The sequence below is a fragment of the Mus musculus genome, chromosome 11 (genome assembly GCF_000001635.26).
Source record: "Mus musculus strain C57BL/6J chromosome 11, GRCm38.p6 C57BL/6J".
In the NCBI taxonomy this organism is placed as follows: domain Eukaryota; kingdom Metazoa; phylum Chordata; class Mammalia; order Rodentia; family Muridae; genus Mus; species Mus musculus.
In genome coordinates, this window is record NC_000077.6 from 75820247 (window position 1) to 75836635 (window position 16389).

The window sequence follows — 16389 nt, forward strand, 5'->3', positions numbered from 1 at the left end:
TGACACATCTTTGACCTTGTAAATACCCCTTCCACACACACCCTCTCCAGCCCAGGCTCCCTCATGTCCCTAACAAATGTGAAGAGTTCTTTGCTGGTCTTTGAGGAGACATGGGCTGTGGAGGACCTCAGGCTGATGGAGGAACAGGGAAGGAAATGGTGGAGCACTGGCTTGGGGGTCAGGAGTGGGGTTTGTGGGTGGGGCTCAGCAGTAGAAGGATTTGCCTAAAGACACTTGGGTTCAATCCGCAGTACTGCGATGGTCAGCTGATAGTGAAGACAGGCAGGCCCTTTGCCTTGGCAGCATAGCTTTCTGGGAGCTACCAGGTAGAGGCAAGGACAGATCAGCTCACTTGGTAGGAGGCTGGAGATGGGGATTCCGCAGGGTCTTAACGCCTGCTCTTTCTGCACGACCTCTCCAATTCCACTTTTTTCTCGGTTCTTTCTTTCTTTGCTGCCTGCTTTTTTTTTTTTCCTGCCCCCCTGTACCCTGGGCACCTGCTTTTTAACTTCCAGTTGCAGTGACATCAACAGGCTAAAGAAAAAGCATCCCATATTCTCTAGATTCTAGAGTTTGGGTAAATTATTTACCGAGTGTATAAAAAAATGGGCCAAAGGGAATATTTATGTCAAGTTTTTTGAATGGTGGTTTTTACATAGATAAGATTAGATATTCATTAAGGCCTTGGGTGTCAAGAGTCTACCCATGATGACAGCAAATAGGCTCCTCCTTCTTTCAGGGTCACTAACGAGGAAGGAAAGGATACAGGTGCTCATGTCAGTCAGTTATCCAGAGGAGACACCCCCTGCCCAACCAGGAATGGCCCCCTCCTTTAGGCATCTCCCTATTGAGCCTTCAACATTTTCTTCTATGTCCCATGTTACAGGTGCTATTTGCTGTAAGCCTGAAACCTTGGCCTCGTGTTTATGTAGTGAGATTTTTTTAATTAATTAATTTTTTATGTACATTGGTGTTTCACCTGCATGTATGTCTGTGTGGGGGTGTTGCATCCCCTGAAACAGGAGTTACAGACAGTTGTGAGCTGCCACGTGGGTGCTGGGAAGTGAATCCAGGTCCTGTGGCAGAATAGCCAGTGCTCTAAGCCACTCTCCAACCCCCTGTGTAGTGAGATGTAATGTGGAAGCGGGATTTGGATAGCAAGTTCCTGTTGAAAAAAATGTGCATAAGTACCAGCCTGAATGCTTGTGTCTGAAACCTTCCTGACTGAGTCTAGAAGGACCACAAGCTGCATGTAACTGGTTAGGTGATAACTAATCCCCAGGCTAACTCCTGGAACTCCCCCCAAAGCCTGCAGCTTGCTCATCTTTGAGCCACATAAGTAAGTATGTGATAGACACCAGATTCAAACCTGTGACGAAGAGCCCACCGTGCCTGTCAGGGTGGCAGGTAGGCCTGGCCTGTGAAGTTTCAGAGGGAAGCAAAGACTCTCCTAAGGGTTGTTTATGCGATTTGTTCTTTCTGATTGAGCCCTGGCTTTTCCCACTTGGAATTAGAAAGTGTGTAATGCTAATTGTTTCCAGGATCTCTGTGCCAGGGCATGAGCTGGATCACCACCAGCACCACCATTACAAAAGCATCGAAGCAGGGTTTGGGTGGGGCTTGGACACACACTCAGAGCCCTGTGGTCCCAACAGCATATTCCTGCAGCTAAAAGGTGGACGTGAGCCAACGCCTATAGAGAGGTGACTGGGCTGGCACCTTGTCGTGGATCGTGCAGTGGGATATCACTCAGCTGACATCCGAGACCTGAAATGATTCATGCCACAACATGAAGGACCTTGAAGACAGTATCGAGAGTGAAGTCAGCAGAGTGGACATGTATTATAGGATAACACTTAAATGGGGAATCTAGTGTAGTCAAAAACCAGAGACAATAGATGGTGGTTGGCAGTGGGGACGTGTGTGGGGCTGTTGCTTACTGTGTACAGAGCTCCAGTTTCAGGTGATGACAGAGGTTTGACAATGAGTCGTAGTGGTGGTTATGCAGTATCATGAATGGGCGCCACTGGCCTGAGTTCCCAAGATGGTTAAAATGGCAAACTCTGTGTAAAAGTCAACACCACACACACACAGCAAGTAAGTGAGTGACTATGGGAGAACGAGGTGCCTGTGGGGACTTGTAGATGAGTTGGGGTCTGTGGAGCTATGCTCTCCTGGAGTTCAAGGGTCACCCCTGTGTCCTGGTCATACCTCTGGGCTGTGGGTGAGTGCTCAGATTTGAGGCTTTGAAAGCCTGGAGGAGATCCTTCATTGATAGCAGTTCCTAGAAGCCCTCTAGTCAAACCCACCCTGCACTAAACCCTGGCATGAAGGGGGAGAACGGTCGCTTCACTAGGTCCAGCCCAGTGAACAAAGATGGATGTTAGTACCGGGATCTCTCAGCATCCTGGGCCAAGGGCATCAGGCGGTTTCCAGCAGGTGGGTGAAGGCTGTGTGTAGGGATTGGGCTTTATTTGCCACACTGCTGTGCCAGGGAAAGGTTAGTGATCTCCCAAAACACACACAGGAGCCAATTGGATGCAACTCACAGCAGGGTCTTTATTTGAGCTAGCATGCCCCCCCCCAACAAACCACTGTCACGCAGGATGGTTTTGGTGGGGGGGGGGTGCCTAGAACATCTATCAGGGCAAGGCTTTATAGTAAGCAGCAAGCACAGAATACATGTGCAAACATCTAATTGGAAAGTTCCTGTGGCCTTTAACACAATTGGCTGGTGCTGGGAGTCAGATCATAAATTTAACTTCTGCTCCCCTCTGCATTGGTGATCATTAGGTAGAAGGTGGGCTTGTAACCTGGGGGTGCAGGTTTGTTGGGGGAATAACCTGGAAACTATGCTCTTGTTGGGGATTAGCTTAGAGACTGGAGCTAGGCTCAGGATCTGTTGGGGGGCAACTTGGAAACTAATGCTATAGCAGCCTGTTAGTCTACCTGAGTTCAAACTTAGGTCAGGTTCTCTAAAATGGAGTCTGAATTTAAAAGCTTTGGCATCTCAACATCAGCAGTAGGAAATCCTCCAAGGGGACAAGGGGCTGACTTTTGTCCCCTTCCACCTAGAAGTTTCCACGTGTGTTGCTTACATGGCCAGACTGTTCTGCACCGTTTCTGCTACTCTCAGCATCCGGATTTGTCCTCGCTAATCCTGCAGCCTCAGCCACACAACACAGTACAGTCTTGGGCATCTGTTCACCCTGTGTGCATCTGCAGGCTCTCCTGAGGTCTCTGCTCTCCTCCTCTGTACAATGGGAACAGTGATGTTCTCCTAGGTGGAGGATGGCTCCCTGTAGCTGGCAGCAGGTGTCCGACTCAACAAATGGTGGCCATAATAGTTATTATCTTTCCCTCAAAGCAAAATGCTTCATGTCTCTCTGGCCTTGGCTCTGTGGAATTGAGAGCTGTTTGTTGTCAGCAAACAAAGCGCAGCCTGGGAGGAGGCAGGGTGAGAGGAGGGGGAGCGAGGGAGGGTGCTGCCTGAAGTCCTTGACGCTGGCCTCCATCGCTCCAAGTGCTGTAGCTTCAGCTGGGTGCACTCGGCCAGAATGCAGCAACGGTTCACATGAGGGGCAGACACAGATAGTATAGGCTCCAGAGAACCTGCAGATATGATTTCAGACATTGTGTGTGTGTGTTTGCTTTAGGGAAGGACACCTGCCCCCATTTTGGGGGAATGGAAATGGCTCAAATGTGCTGAGCATGTCTGAGGGAACTCTACCATTGATGGTCGTTTGTACCAGGGCTGCACCAGCTAGGGTGGATGCTGAGGAGCTAGCTGAAGCCACGTACCCTCCAGGACCTCTGCGGGAGGTACATTTTCTCTGCTGGCTTGGTCTCATCTCCTGTGCCAGGTCCCCTAGGGAGCATGGAACTAGAGCTGCCAGCTCTTCAGGTAGACCCTGTAGGGGCTCAGTGGGCTTCAAGGTGAGGTTCCCAAGAGGGAGATCTTCTAGCCCTGGGCGCATGAAAATCACCTCCCCAGCCCCTGGGGGAGCATACCAGTGATTATCATCTGGTCAGCTGTGATTCCTTGCAGGGGACCCAAAAGTGGAGCCTGTTGATTCTTGATGCTCCCTCACTGGAGGGAGTAGGGAGGGCCATTGGAGCCTCACCTGAGATTCTATCCACGCCCTCTTGTGCTTCCTAGCCAGCTGTATGTGGTTTGGCCCTAAATGTTCACGAGGGATCTCAGGAGGCTCTGGTGGGTACAGAGAGCCGAAGGCTCACTGAAGCCGAGACTCCATCTCTGTAGTTATGCACACATGCTTTGGGATCACCTCTGCTTGGGTAAGTAAGCCCAATAAACTCATGGGTTCCCCATGTTGGATTTTGGGGGAATCATACTTTGTCTTTGGTGCTCTGTGAGGAGTGGGCAGCCAGAGAAAGAGTTCTGTTGCCAGTCTCTAACCCAGGGACTGTGTGGAGCTCCCAGTTTGAACAGTCTGTTGAGCAAATCAGGGGCAGCCGAGGGTAGAGACCATGTCTGTTTTGTGCCCTACTGAGCCCCAACCTCTGACTGCCCCTGGTCCCAGCAGCTGCCTGGCAAGTGGCTGATGGCCAGACCAGGGTGGTGAGCCTCACTGTTCCAAAGCTCCAAAGGGCAGAGTAGGGACATCTTTTGTGCTACATCACTATGCATTGTACTCAAATGGCATCTGAATGACTGAGGCTGGTATCATGCTTGAATCTTGCTGGGACTAACATGCTGGTAGGAACTCACAGGGTCTCTTATGCTTTAAGTGCCCACAGATGTCCTGTGAAGGAAATCTCCCCATTTTATAGATGAGAAAACTGAGGCACAGCACAGAGGTCAACTATGAACTCAGGTGCTACGAAGTGGAGCTGAGATCGGAAACTAGGTGTCCCAAGTTCATGAGCATTCTACCTGCTTTCTCTTTCCAAGACTACCAGGTTGCTTGCTGTCTGAGATGCTTCTGTGCTTCTGGATTTTGACGGACATTGTAGATCACTCTCCACTCATCACCATGAAAAGTTCAGTGCCAAATGGTAAGTTAGTCGCTTGGGACCCTGAACGCATTTTGCAAAGAAATGCTTTATTGGTTCTATAGCAGTTTAGAGGACTCTGGGTTCAGGAGCAGGCCCTGACATTATAGAAGGGTCTGGATTCCATCTCAACTGTCTGCAGGGAGCACATTTGTAGTTTGCTTTAGGAGCCACAGGGAGTAGGGTGCTAGGGAACCCAGGCCTGGGTTCTGGCGGGGCATGTGTGCTGCCACGGGGTTGGGAAGGCTTTGGTCATTATAGGCATGGGAAGAAACCCTATATCTTAGGGTGGGGCTGGAGGGACAGCCAACTACAGGCTGTGGTTTAATTGCAGGATGGATTCTAAGATGAAGTATCCTAAGGTGAAAGGATCCTAAGGTGAAATGGCCCTGGTCTGGCCATTTTTCTTACAAGTGTATGTTGTTTTTATTTTTAGTTTGTACGCACGTGTAGGTAGGTATGTGTAATATGAACACTGGTGCTGTAGGAGGCTGAGCCCTCCTAGAGCTGAAGTTAAAGTTACAGGAGGCTGTGAGTCTCCTGATGTACATACTGACGTACTGGGAACTGAACTCAGGTTCTCTGGCAATGGTGTCTTAGCTGCTAACGCTCTTGCATGTTGAACAGATCTACCTTCCCTTCTTCATCCTCTCTCTCTCTCTCTCTCTCTCTCTCTCTCTCTCAACTTTATTTAATGTACGAGTGCTCTGCTGCATATACATCTGCCTGTCTGAAGAGGGCATCAGATCCCCCTATACATGGTTGCAAGCCACCACGTGGTAGCTGGGAATTGAACTCATGACCTCTGGAAGAGCAGCCTGTGCTCTTAACCACTGAGCCATCTCACCAGCACTCATTTCCCCCTTTCTTTCCCTTCCTTTTCCATTAGTCTCTTCTGTTTCCTTGGGCCAGTGGTTCTCAACCTTCCTAATTCTGCAACCCTTTAATATAGTTCCTCATGTTGAGGTGATCTCTAACTATAAAACTATTCTCGTGGCTACTTCATAACTGCAAATTTGCTACTGACATAAATTGTAATGTGAATATCTGATATGCAATCCCTTAGCTGTCATATCTTAGGCAACCCCTGTGAAAGGGTCGTTTGACCCTCCAAAGGGGTTGCAACCCATAGGTTGAGAACTACTGGCTTAGACAACCCTACTTCTTGTATTACCATGTACACACATGGGTTTTGTGTGACTTTATAAAATCTAAGAGAGAGAATATATATGGCGTCTGTGGTGGTTTGTGTATGCTTGGCCCAGGAAGGGGCACTATTAGAAGGTGTGGCCTTGTGGCCTTGGAGGAGGTGTGTCACTGTGGGTGTGTGGCTTTAAGACTCTCCTCCTAGCTGCCTGAGGAGCCAATCTACTCCTAGCAGCCTTCAGATAAAGACTTCAGCTCTTCCTGCACCATGTCTGCCTGGATGCTGCCATGCTCCCACCTAGATGGTAATGGACTGAACATCTGAACCTGCAAGGCAGCCCCAATTAAATGTCCTTATAAGAGTTGCCTTGGTCAAAAAAATTAAAAAATAAAAAATAAATAAAACAAAAAACAAACAAAAAAAAAAAAAACAATAAAAAACAAAAAAGCCAGGTAGTAGTGGCTCACACCTTTAATCCCAGCACTCGGGAGGCAGAGGCAGGCGGATTTCTGAGTTCGAGGCCAGACTGGTCTACAGAGTGAGTTCCAGGACAGCCAGGGCTACACAGAGAAACCCTGTCTTGGGGGTGGGGGGGGGAGAGTTGCCTTGGTCATGGTGTCTGTTTACAGCAGTAAAACCCAAAGTCAGCATTTGTCTTTGTGAGACTGGCATAATTTGCATAACGATCTCTGTGAATATAGGCTGCTTTTGCACCTGTGCTCAGTCCCGAATTGAGGGCACTAAGTCTAGGAGGTCTGCAGAGGAGGCTGCAGCACCTCTGCTATAGTCTGAGAGCGCCTCATGGCTGCCAGCCACTCTCCCTGGGTTTGTTAGGTATTTCGTGTCAAAGACTCTAGGGGCCAGCAAGATGGCTGAGTGGGTGAAGCCCTTGCGGTGCCAGCGGTGGCTTGAGTTTGATCTTCTATACTTATAAAAGTAGACTACACAGAGTCGTCTTCTGACCTCCTCGTGTGCTGAGGCGTATGCACCACCCCGTCATATTTACTCAAAGATGCCAGGGTTTCAGGTGTCCTGTGACACTTGCTGAATAAATGGTGATCCCTGTCCATCCCAGGGCCCGAGGCAACCTTGGGGACTTTTGGCTCCTTTGTGTGCACTAGTTTAATTTTGGATTTTCCAGCTTACACGTGCATGCCATACTTTAGCACACATGGACAACCCCGCCACACTCTGGCGAGTTTCATACTCCTGCCTTCATGTTCCAATCCAGTAAAACCACGTGGCTCCCTGATGACCCCAGGGATTCCCCGCCTCTCTCCTGTGTCCCCCGCATCCTCTTTTCTGGTTTTCTCTGTCTGGTTGGAGTGTATCCTGCAGTGGCTGAGAGTGTGTAAAAGGTGAAAAAATGAGACCACGCATGCCTGAAAATCCCTTCATTCTCCTCTCACACTTGGCAGACGTTGGCTAGATATGTCTAGATCAGAAACCACTTCCTCTCAAGCATTCACAACATGGCTTCTTTGTGTCTGGCTTCAAATTTTTAAATATTATTTCACAATTTCATATTATACATATATATATATACTTTGATAATATTGTCCCATTATTCTCTCCCATCTCCTTCCCCTTCCCTACATCTTGTGTGTGTGTGGGGGGGGGGCATGTGTGTGTGTGTGTGTGCATGTGTGTGTCTGTCTGTCTGTCACCTGTTCCTGAAGATTACAACTGGGTTCCTGGTTCCAGGCTGCCAGCGTGCCTTCTTGTTCTCGTAGACCGAAATCTCTGGAGACCATCTTTCCTTCCTTCCATCAAGTTAACTTCTGTTGGTATTTTTGGTCCCAGCAGTAAGAGGAAAGTTACTCATGCCATGCTGAGGGTTAAAGCCAGGGCCTCAGGTGTGCTAGGCAGCTGTCCTGTCACCAAGCTATAGCCTCACTACCCATGTGACTTCTAAAATTTATTTTTTAACAGATACATAAAAACATAAGAATTAATATGTACTTGTGGTGTACCATATGACATTTCAACATCAGTTATGCTGTGCAAATGTGTAAATCAGGTTAAATATGTCCACTTTTCACCCTTTACCAATTGTTTTAAAAAATGGCAAATATTTTTTAAAAATTATTTTTTTATTTTTTTAAAATTTAGGTGGATGTAGTGGCTCACACCTTTAATCCCAGCACTTAGGAGGCAGAGGTAGGTGGATCTCTATGAGTTTGAGGTCAGCCTGAACTACAGAGAAAGTTCTAGGACAGCCAGAGTTACATAGTGAAACTGCCAGAAAAAAAGGTTTTTGTTTTGTTTTTTTTTACTTTAAGTTTTTTGGGTTTTGTTTTACTTTATACATATGGGTGTTTTACATCTTATCTGTGCATTACGCATATGCAGTGCCCACAGAAGCCAGGAGAGGACATTGGATCTCCTGGAACTGGAGTTACAGATTTTATGAGTCACCATGGGACTGCTGGGAACTGAACCCAGGTCCTCAACAATTACAGCCAGTGCTTTTAAACAGTGGAGTCATCTCTCCAGCCCTCATTTTTCAGCTGGGGGAGTTCATGCGTGTGCGTGAGTGTGTGTGTGTGTGTGTGTGTGTGTGTGTGTGTGTGCGTGTGTGCGTGAGCGAGAATGTGCATGCATGTGAACATAGACACTGTGGGGTTGCATCTCCTGGAGCTGGAGTTGCAGGCTGTTGTGAGCCACCTGACATGGTGATGGGAATCGAACTTGATCTTCTAGAAGAGCAGGAGCTGCTGAGCCATTGCTTCAGCCCCCTCACCATCTCCCAGTGATGAGAGCATTCCTCTAGCCTTTTGAACTGTGGGGCTCCTCTGCAGTCTCCCTGCTGTGCAGAGGCAGCCAAGGCTCCCTGTTGTAGTCCACCATTTTCTGTGGCCAGCTAGGAAACGCTCCAAGTCCTCGAGTCATTTCTCTCCTCTGTGGTTTTTCTTTTTTGAGTTACTTTTATTTACGTGCGTATGCCTCATTGCATGAGGATGTTCATAGTGGCCAGAAGAGGGCATTGGGCATCAGGCATCGATTCCCTGGAGCTGAAGGTTGAGAGTGCTGGGAACCGAACTCAGGTCCTTTGTAAAAGCCACAAGGGCTCTGAATTTCAGAGCCAGCCCTCCAGCCCCTAATACTCAGGATCCTCTCAACACTTCTGCCCTTTGTTTTTTGTTTTTTTGTTTGTTTGTTTGTTTGTTTTTGGTTTAAAAATTCCCTTAGCTGGAAGTTGGACCTTCTCTATTGCTGGAGTTTTCTGTTAGCCCCTTTATCCCTACCATGTGGCCCAGTCTGCTCTCATACTTGCTATGTAGCTAAGGATGGGCTTGAACATCTCCTCCTGCCTCTACTTCCCAAGAGGTGGGGGTCATAGGTGTGTACTACCATGCCTAGTTTGACCCAGTGCTAGGGATTTCTACCAGCTGGGCTCCATCCCATCATTTGGCCTGGGATTTGGTAAGCAGGCTAGGCTGGCAGGCACTAGCAAGCCTTAGGGGTGTGCCTGTCTCTGACTCACTGCGCTGGGGCTATAATGCTACTGTGCTCAGCTATTTCACATGGGTTCTGGAGATCAAACTGGGGTCCCCCTTCTTGTGGCCTGGTAGTGATCGAATCTTCTTCCCAGACCCTCCGCTATTATATTTTTAATGTTGAAGAACATTAACTTTTCTAAACATATCCTTATTGCCATGAATCTTCCATTTTTGGTAGCATGAGGGATACAGCACATGAGCGCCTGCCTCTGGGCTCCTCCTGCTTTTTCTTGTTTCTTACAGTACTATCTTCAGAGGATCTAAGTTTTTCCTCCTATGAACTGGATGCTCTAGGGTTTTGTTTGGTTTGGTTAGCCAGGCTCTGGGAGTCTTTACCTGTTCCTAACATGTGAAAACCAAGGCTGGCTGGCTGCTCCCTGCACGTGATATGGCCTACAGACTGGGTTCTCCCCACTGGGGAATGGTAGAGCCTCGCTGTCTGGGGACTCCTTAGTATCAGGATCCATCATCAGATGGCTAGAGAAACTCAAGTGTCTTGCTTTGGGTGAGCGAGGGTAACAAGTAGGCCTGGCTGTCAGGGCTGTTTTCTGGCCATTGTAGGTTTCAGCAAGGAACCTTACCCAGCCTCTGACTGTGTTTCATCCTTCTAGCTCAACTCTGGCTAGCAGTTGAACCTGTTACCAGGGTCAGGAAGGACAGTGACCAGGCCATGTGGGTCAGGAGTCCATGGGGCAGGTATGGGGAAGAGCATGAAGGGAAGGAGGCCGGGGCTCACTCTCCATTCCTTTTTGCAGTGTTGGGGGTTGAATGCCTCCTACATGCTAGGTAAGCACTTTGCCACTGAGCTACAACTACAGGCCCTATGGCCAATTCTTAAAAACAAAATAAAACCAGTACTTCCGAGACCCTTAGTGAACTTCCAGATCCCTCCAAGTTCTGAGTTTTCCAGGGAAGATGCAGAGAAGTGGGCAGGTTTGTGATCAGTTCTTCCCAAGTGAATCTTGGGAGTTAGGGCTGCTGACAGTGAATGCATCTTCCTGTCCCGTCTCTTTAGTTTTCCAAATAGCTCTCATCCCTTCATATCTGTGTTGAGTGGGACAGAAGAAACGACTCTTGCGCCCAGTCTATCACATGTAGCCAGAAGTAGGTTTATTTAGGACCCATTTTGATTAGTTTTTCTGTATAGATGGACTTGATTTAGTGTTAGGGTTGGGAGGTGCACTGAGACACTGATCTGGCTGGTTTCTCTTGCTCAGGCTTTAGAAAGGTTTCAGTGAATTGGCGCTACCTATTTCAATCCATCCACCGCTTTCCCAACACAGGTCGGAGCGTGGGGATTGTGGTCTTTGGAAGAGAGAGAGACTCCGTGTGAAAATTCTCGTGTTTATAATGTTAGTGCTGATGGGTTACGTGTCACAGGGACATGGTAAGTTTGTCTTCTGCCAGCAGCAACAGGCAAAAGGTTAACGGTGGTGGGCTTGGAGAGAAAGCCCTCCAAGGACGAAGGGACTGGTCAGGAGGGATGGAACTGGCCTCAGGGAAGGAAGGGCATTGGACACCTCCCCACCCCAGGGAGGGGTTTCCCAGAGGCATCTGTATTTTTCTGTATTTTGAGTATTTTTTTCAGAATTTGAAACTCCCAGGCAGGGCCAGCAAGCATGAGGCAGGGTGGGAGCCTTGTTTTCCACTGAAGAACAAAAAGCGCTTTAATGTCTTAGAGGAAGCTGTGTTTCAGGGTGGAACAAAAACCCAGAGGCCAATAGGGGGCTTCAGGGAAACCTCAAAGCTGGATTTAACTCAGCTCCTGGACAAGCCTCGGGGCAAATAGGACCCTGTTCTGGCCTCCAACAGTTGAAGGAAGAGGGAAAGGGGTGGGTGCTCCAGGCTAACACTGGGGGTGGGGGCGGGGGTGGGTTGCTCAGCTCTACAGGGTCACACTGAGGGTTAGGTTTCTCATCATTAGTACCAAGAAAGCCCTGTGTGGTCCCACCCAAACTTCAGTGCATATAGGAAGGCCTTCTCAGCCCAACCCAAGACCCAAGCAAATAGAGATGTGACTGGGATGGGAGAAGAACAATAAATAAAGGTGGGGTGCTGAGTGAGATAGTCGATAAGGCATGACAGGGTGGGGGCAAGCATGCTCAGTCCCCAAACACTGGCTTGTTGAGTAGCACGTCAAGGTATCAAGGAGCTTGGGAAGCCTCAAGAACCTTCAGAGGGGCGCTCTGCGAGGCTGGCCCCGTTGTCCCTCTCTGAATCTTCCTCTGGAAGAGTTTGCCTCAGCCTGGAGATGTCAGCTGGCCACTTCAGTAGCGGGGAGTTGCCCATGTGTGTCTTTTGCCTTTGGGAGAGAGAGGGAAAGACCACTGAGTAGTGAGTAAGTAGAGGTGGCTTCTTCCCCAGTGATGACAGCCCAGCTTTGGGATGAAATAGATGTGACAAGACAGGGCCTTCTTGCACCCATGACTGAGCACTAGGGAGGGTCGAGGGCTGGCCCGGGGCAGAGAGAGCCTGCATACCAGCTGCACTGTTCCACCGTGCTGTGTGCTCTCAAGCTTGTTCTCTGCACCCGTGGGCTTCAGTCTGTCTGTCCAAACGCAGGTGTCTTCAACACAGTGACCTCAGTATGCCAGGAGAAGCCTTGGACCCAGGAAGAAACACTCCCTTGTCCATTCTCTGGGGCATATAACCCCACTATTGTTACTGGACAGGGCAGATGGCTCCTGCGAGCCTGTGAGGGACACTTCTGTGAGAGCAGACTGCAGCGACTTCATGGCTAATGTCTGACTATTTTTGCCCTTTAACACTGCATAGGTTTAGTGCTGGTGTGCCAGATGCACAAAGCTCAGTGTCAGGGCTGAAACTGGAATGCAACCTGGGGCTGTAGAGAGGGTCCACTCCCCAGGCCTGACTACTGTTGTCTCCTTCCCATTGGCTAATGGGGTTGACACAGACCACTTGAGGGGCACATCAGATGCTGTTTCATGTATGTGTCTGTGGGCCTCTGGCCAGGGTGGTCCAGACTAGCTGGGACCGGTCTTTAAAGGAGTCTGTGCCTTTTCTGGTTTGCAAATGACAAACGCCTCGTGATGCTCCCATGCTGGGCCAGTGAGCACCAGCCAAGGGACGAGTACTGCTTGTTACACCTATCCCACCGGAACACCAAGGCTCCCAGAAAGCCACCTTTGGGGGTGGTAGATTCCACACATCCCCAAATCTCCCTCTCAGGATTCAGGCTGGCATTGGCTTGCTCACCATGGAGCAGGGGTCTGGAGAAGAAGGACAGACCCAACTGGGCCCAGTGGGAACTGCCTGCGACTGTTAGGAGTCAGGGAAGACGGACGAGTGATGGTACCATTCTGAGTCCCTCTGGCCAAAGCTGGCAGAGATGGGTCTGGCTGACCTTTGCTCCCCACTTTCTGGCACGGAGCTCAGTAAATATGAAGAATTGAAAATGTCACCGGCCACTAGGGGAGGGAGGATGGGATGAAACTGCTGCTGGACAAACAGAGCCAAGGCAGTACTCACCGGGTACCCTGGGCTCAGGCTGGGCTGGGGTGCCTCCCTGTGGCTCTGTAGCACCTGTCCCAGCCTCACTGCCTAGGCTGCTCTGACTGCCCGAGAGATGGCTGGGTGGACGGGCAGGCCCCAGCCTGGGTGACTCCATGCTGGCACCTGCAAGGGGACCATTCGTGAATGTGGATGGAGATGCATTGAGCTCAGCCCAGCAAAAAGCTGGCCAAATTGTCTCTGGAATTGTGGGCGGTAAATGTGGACTGTCTGCCTAGTGGCCCCCACCCACACACCTGCCTGTTGTAGTCAGCCCTCTGCTCTCTGCTGATTGACCCGAAACACACTAGAGCAACAGAATGGGCTCTTCCCCTAACTAATTACTGATAAGAAAATTGGCAATCAATAGCTTTTCCTGCCTTCACAGAGTGAGGGGTGGGGAGAAGGAATGGTTGTGTCTGGTAATGTGGAGAGAGGGGAACATGGTAATAAGACACCACCTTTAACTACTGACTCTTAAATCCTACATGTGTGTATGTGTGGTTTGATCCCCAGTCCCACGTGGTGGACGGAGAGAACTGACTCCCTTAAGTTGTTTGCACATGCACCGTGGCCTCCAAACAGAAGTACTAACTGGAGGGAGGGAGGGAGATCACAAGGCATATATGTGTGAGGGTGGCACCATCAAACCTACACCTTATTCAAGATGATCCTACGCAGCTGAGAGTTGATATGGTGGGAGGGGACTGAAGCCATCATGGAGGAGGCAGCGGAAGCACCTTGTCCTGAAACCAAGATTGGTAGGCAATTTGTACATTTTCCTAAGGGAGCCTCTTGGGGATGCCGATGCCAAGTCTAGGAGTAGTTTTCAGCACTTGGGAAACTATGAAGGAGGATTCTGAAGGTGCATCAGGGCTCTGTAGGAAAGAGCACCACAATCAACTAGTAATGTCTGCCATGGCACAGGATGGAGAGATGGTACAGTGTGCATGCCAGGCATGTGGCATTTCTGCCAGATACTGTAGGGCTCTCTCTTTACACAGTAAAATCAGCCTCCCTGGATCTTCCTTCGAAGGTCCTAGTTCTGACCCAGGAGGACATAAAGGAAGCAGGTGCTTTTCTCAGAAGACCATTCTTGTGCTTAGAGAGAGGAAAAGCCTTCCATTTCCCCTCTCTCAGCTTCTACCTCACTGCCCAGGTTAACCTGCTGGCCCTGTCTTATCCCTCGCATACAGAGGGGCCTGGCCTCTCTGGTTCTGCTGAGCCACCGGACTCACTCCTTTCTAGGGACACTTTACAGATATCAGTGGAGAAGCTGCCACCAAAGAAACCAAACCGCCACTCAGCACCTCAGGCTCTGGAAACAAACAGCCGCTTACCTGAGTCCCCTCTAGGCTTGTCACCTTTTGTGCCCTTGACCCCAGAGGGCAAGGGTCTGTCCTCCAGGCTGGAGGAGCTGAGATCTGAGTCACTGTCACTGTCACTGGAAACCACTGGAACAGACAGACAGCAGAGGAAGTCATGATTATTTTTCCTGCTTAGACAGTGGGGCAGGGCAGGGCAGGCCTCCCTCCTGCCACCACCAAGTGGCCAAGAATTTCAGTTAGCCCTTTTGTCTGGGGCATGAGAAACAATGGAAGGGCCAGAGGCTCCTTCCCACCAGCTAAGGAGGATGGACCCCACACATGGCCAGCACCATTAGTGAAGGCTCACTCCTTAGCCAGCCATCTTCACGCATCGTGGCCTCCTTGTAGACTGGATCCCTTTTCCTTGGTTGGAATGGATGACCACCTTTGGTGTAGGCACAGGGACTCTGAGGTCTCTGCCTGGCCGCACTGAACACACAGGCCATGGCTTCATGGAGAAGAAACTGAACTCACAAAAGCTTCAGATCGGTAGGAAATAGTCCTCCTCTGTCTCACAGGCAGGAGAGCGGGGCATGTACCCATGGCAGTCAGTGATTGTGGACTCCTTTTTTTTTTTTTTTTTTTTTTTTTTTTTTAAAGATTTTAGGACCTCTGCTCGCTCTGGTCAACTCCACTTGCACAGCACACTGTATCTGTCTTCAGACGCACCAGAAGAGGGCGTCAGATCTCATTACGGGTGGTTGTGAACCACCATGTGGTTGCTGGAATTTGAACTCAGGACCTTCGAAAGAGCAGTCAGTGCTCTTACCCTCTGAGCCATCTCGCCAGCCCGATGATGGACTCCTAACACTGGAAGACTAGCTGAGGTTCCTAACCACTTAACTCTCCTTCATCAGGAGCCCTGGGAGGGAGCCAACCTGCATCCTCTTCAGCCATGCACAGTGGGGTGTCATGAACCGCAAGGAGTGAGGGCTCGGAGGGAGCTCTCAGTGAACACACTCATTTCTGCACTCAACACCATATTTGGCTGGTTCATCGACCGTGGGCGTCATAATACAGGATATATTCATCCTTCAAACGTTCTATTTTAATTTTAAGCAGGGACGTACATCCGTGTGCCAACCTTCTGAGGCAGCCCCGGGTGCTTCTCTGAAAAGGGTCCATTTGGCCCAACCTGTATCATGGCCTGTGATCCTGGCTCACGTTCTCATCAGTGGAGACTAAAGTCCCTGGGAAATAGAACAGAGAGCAGAATCTTACTAGGTTTTTGGTTTTTGGTTTGTTTTTTTTTCATATCTTCCTTCTGCTTTTTGCAGTTGGCCTGCCCACGCCTAATTCAATAGATTAAAAAAAAAAAAAAAAGGCAAGTTGCTCCTTCAAGACTTTTATGAAATCTTGGTTTTAATGAAACAGCTCTGGCCTCTTTTTTAACTCTCTTGATTAATTTACATAGCATGTAACTAAGTTATAATAAAGATAATAAGTAGATGTGGGGTCAAAGGTAACCTCTGAGAGGTGACTGACTCCAATCACAGAGCAGTAGGTTCAGAGGCGGCTCTCCTTTCAAATGCAAAGTGTGGTTTTGAGGGAGGTGGTGGGTGAGGTCTTCACAGAGTGCTTTACCAGGATCTCAGCAAGAGCATTTTTCTCCTCTAACTCAGGAGCCAGAGGTCCCATCTTGGGGAAGGTGAGAACAGAAAACACACACACACACACACACACACACACACACACACACACACACACACACACACGCGCGCGCGCGCGCGCGCGCACTTTCTGCAGCAGTGTTCTGTCAGCTGAGATTGAATTGAAGCAGCAGCAGCAGAGGAAGTGCTGATCACTCAGGAAAACTGACTGTAGGTAAAGGTAGGAGAAATGGGGT

At 49.4% G+C, this 16389-nt stretch overlaps 1 protein-coding gene and 1 long non-coding RNA gene across 14 annotated transcripts in view; one reads left to right on the forward strand and one right to left on the reverse strand.

The window, feature by feature from the left end:
* Window positions 1–16389, forward strand: part of Gm12339 (predicted gene 12339) — a 58104-nt gene that overhangs the window by 24438 nt on the left and 17277 nt on the right. For both annotated transcript variants that reach the window (NR_136932.1, NR_136933.1), the window contains exon 2: window positions 4916–5019. This is a non-coding gene — a long non-coding RNA (predicted gene 12339). The remainder of the gene's footprint in view (window positions 1–4915; window positions 5020–16389) is intronic.
* Rph3al (rabphilin 3A-like (without C2 domains)) overlaps window positions 10746–16389 on the reverse strand; it is a 136623-nt gene continuing 130979 nt past the window's right edge. For 8 of the 12 annotated variants that reach the window (XM_006533643.2, XM_006533637.2, XM_006533638.4 and 5 more), the window contains 3 exons: window positions 14517–14630; window positions 13156–13302; window positions 10755–11968 (listed from right to left, as the gene is read on the reverse strand). In XM_006533643.2, coding sequence (XP_006533706.1) covers window positions 11934–11968; window positions 13156–13302; window positions 14517–14630 — 296 coding nt within the window. In that variant the 3' untranslated portion in view covers window positions 10755–11933. Of the gene's footprint in view, window positions 11969–13155; window positions 13303–13831; window positions 13923–14516; window positions 14631–15282; window positions 15734–16389 lie in introns of those variants that run through there. The other 4 variants (XR_388486.2, XR_003949467.1, NM_029548.4 and 1 more) reach the window with 3 other exon arrangements.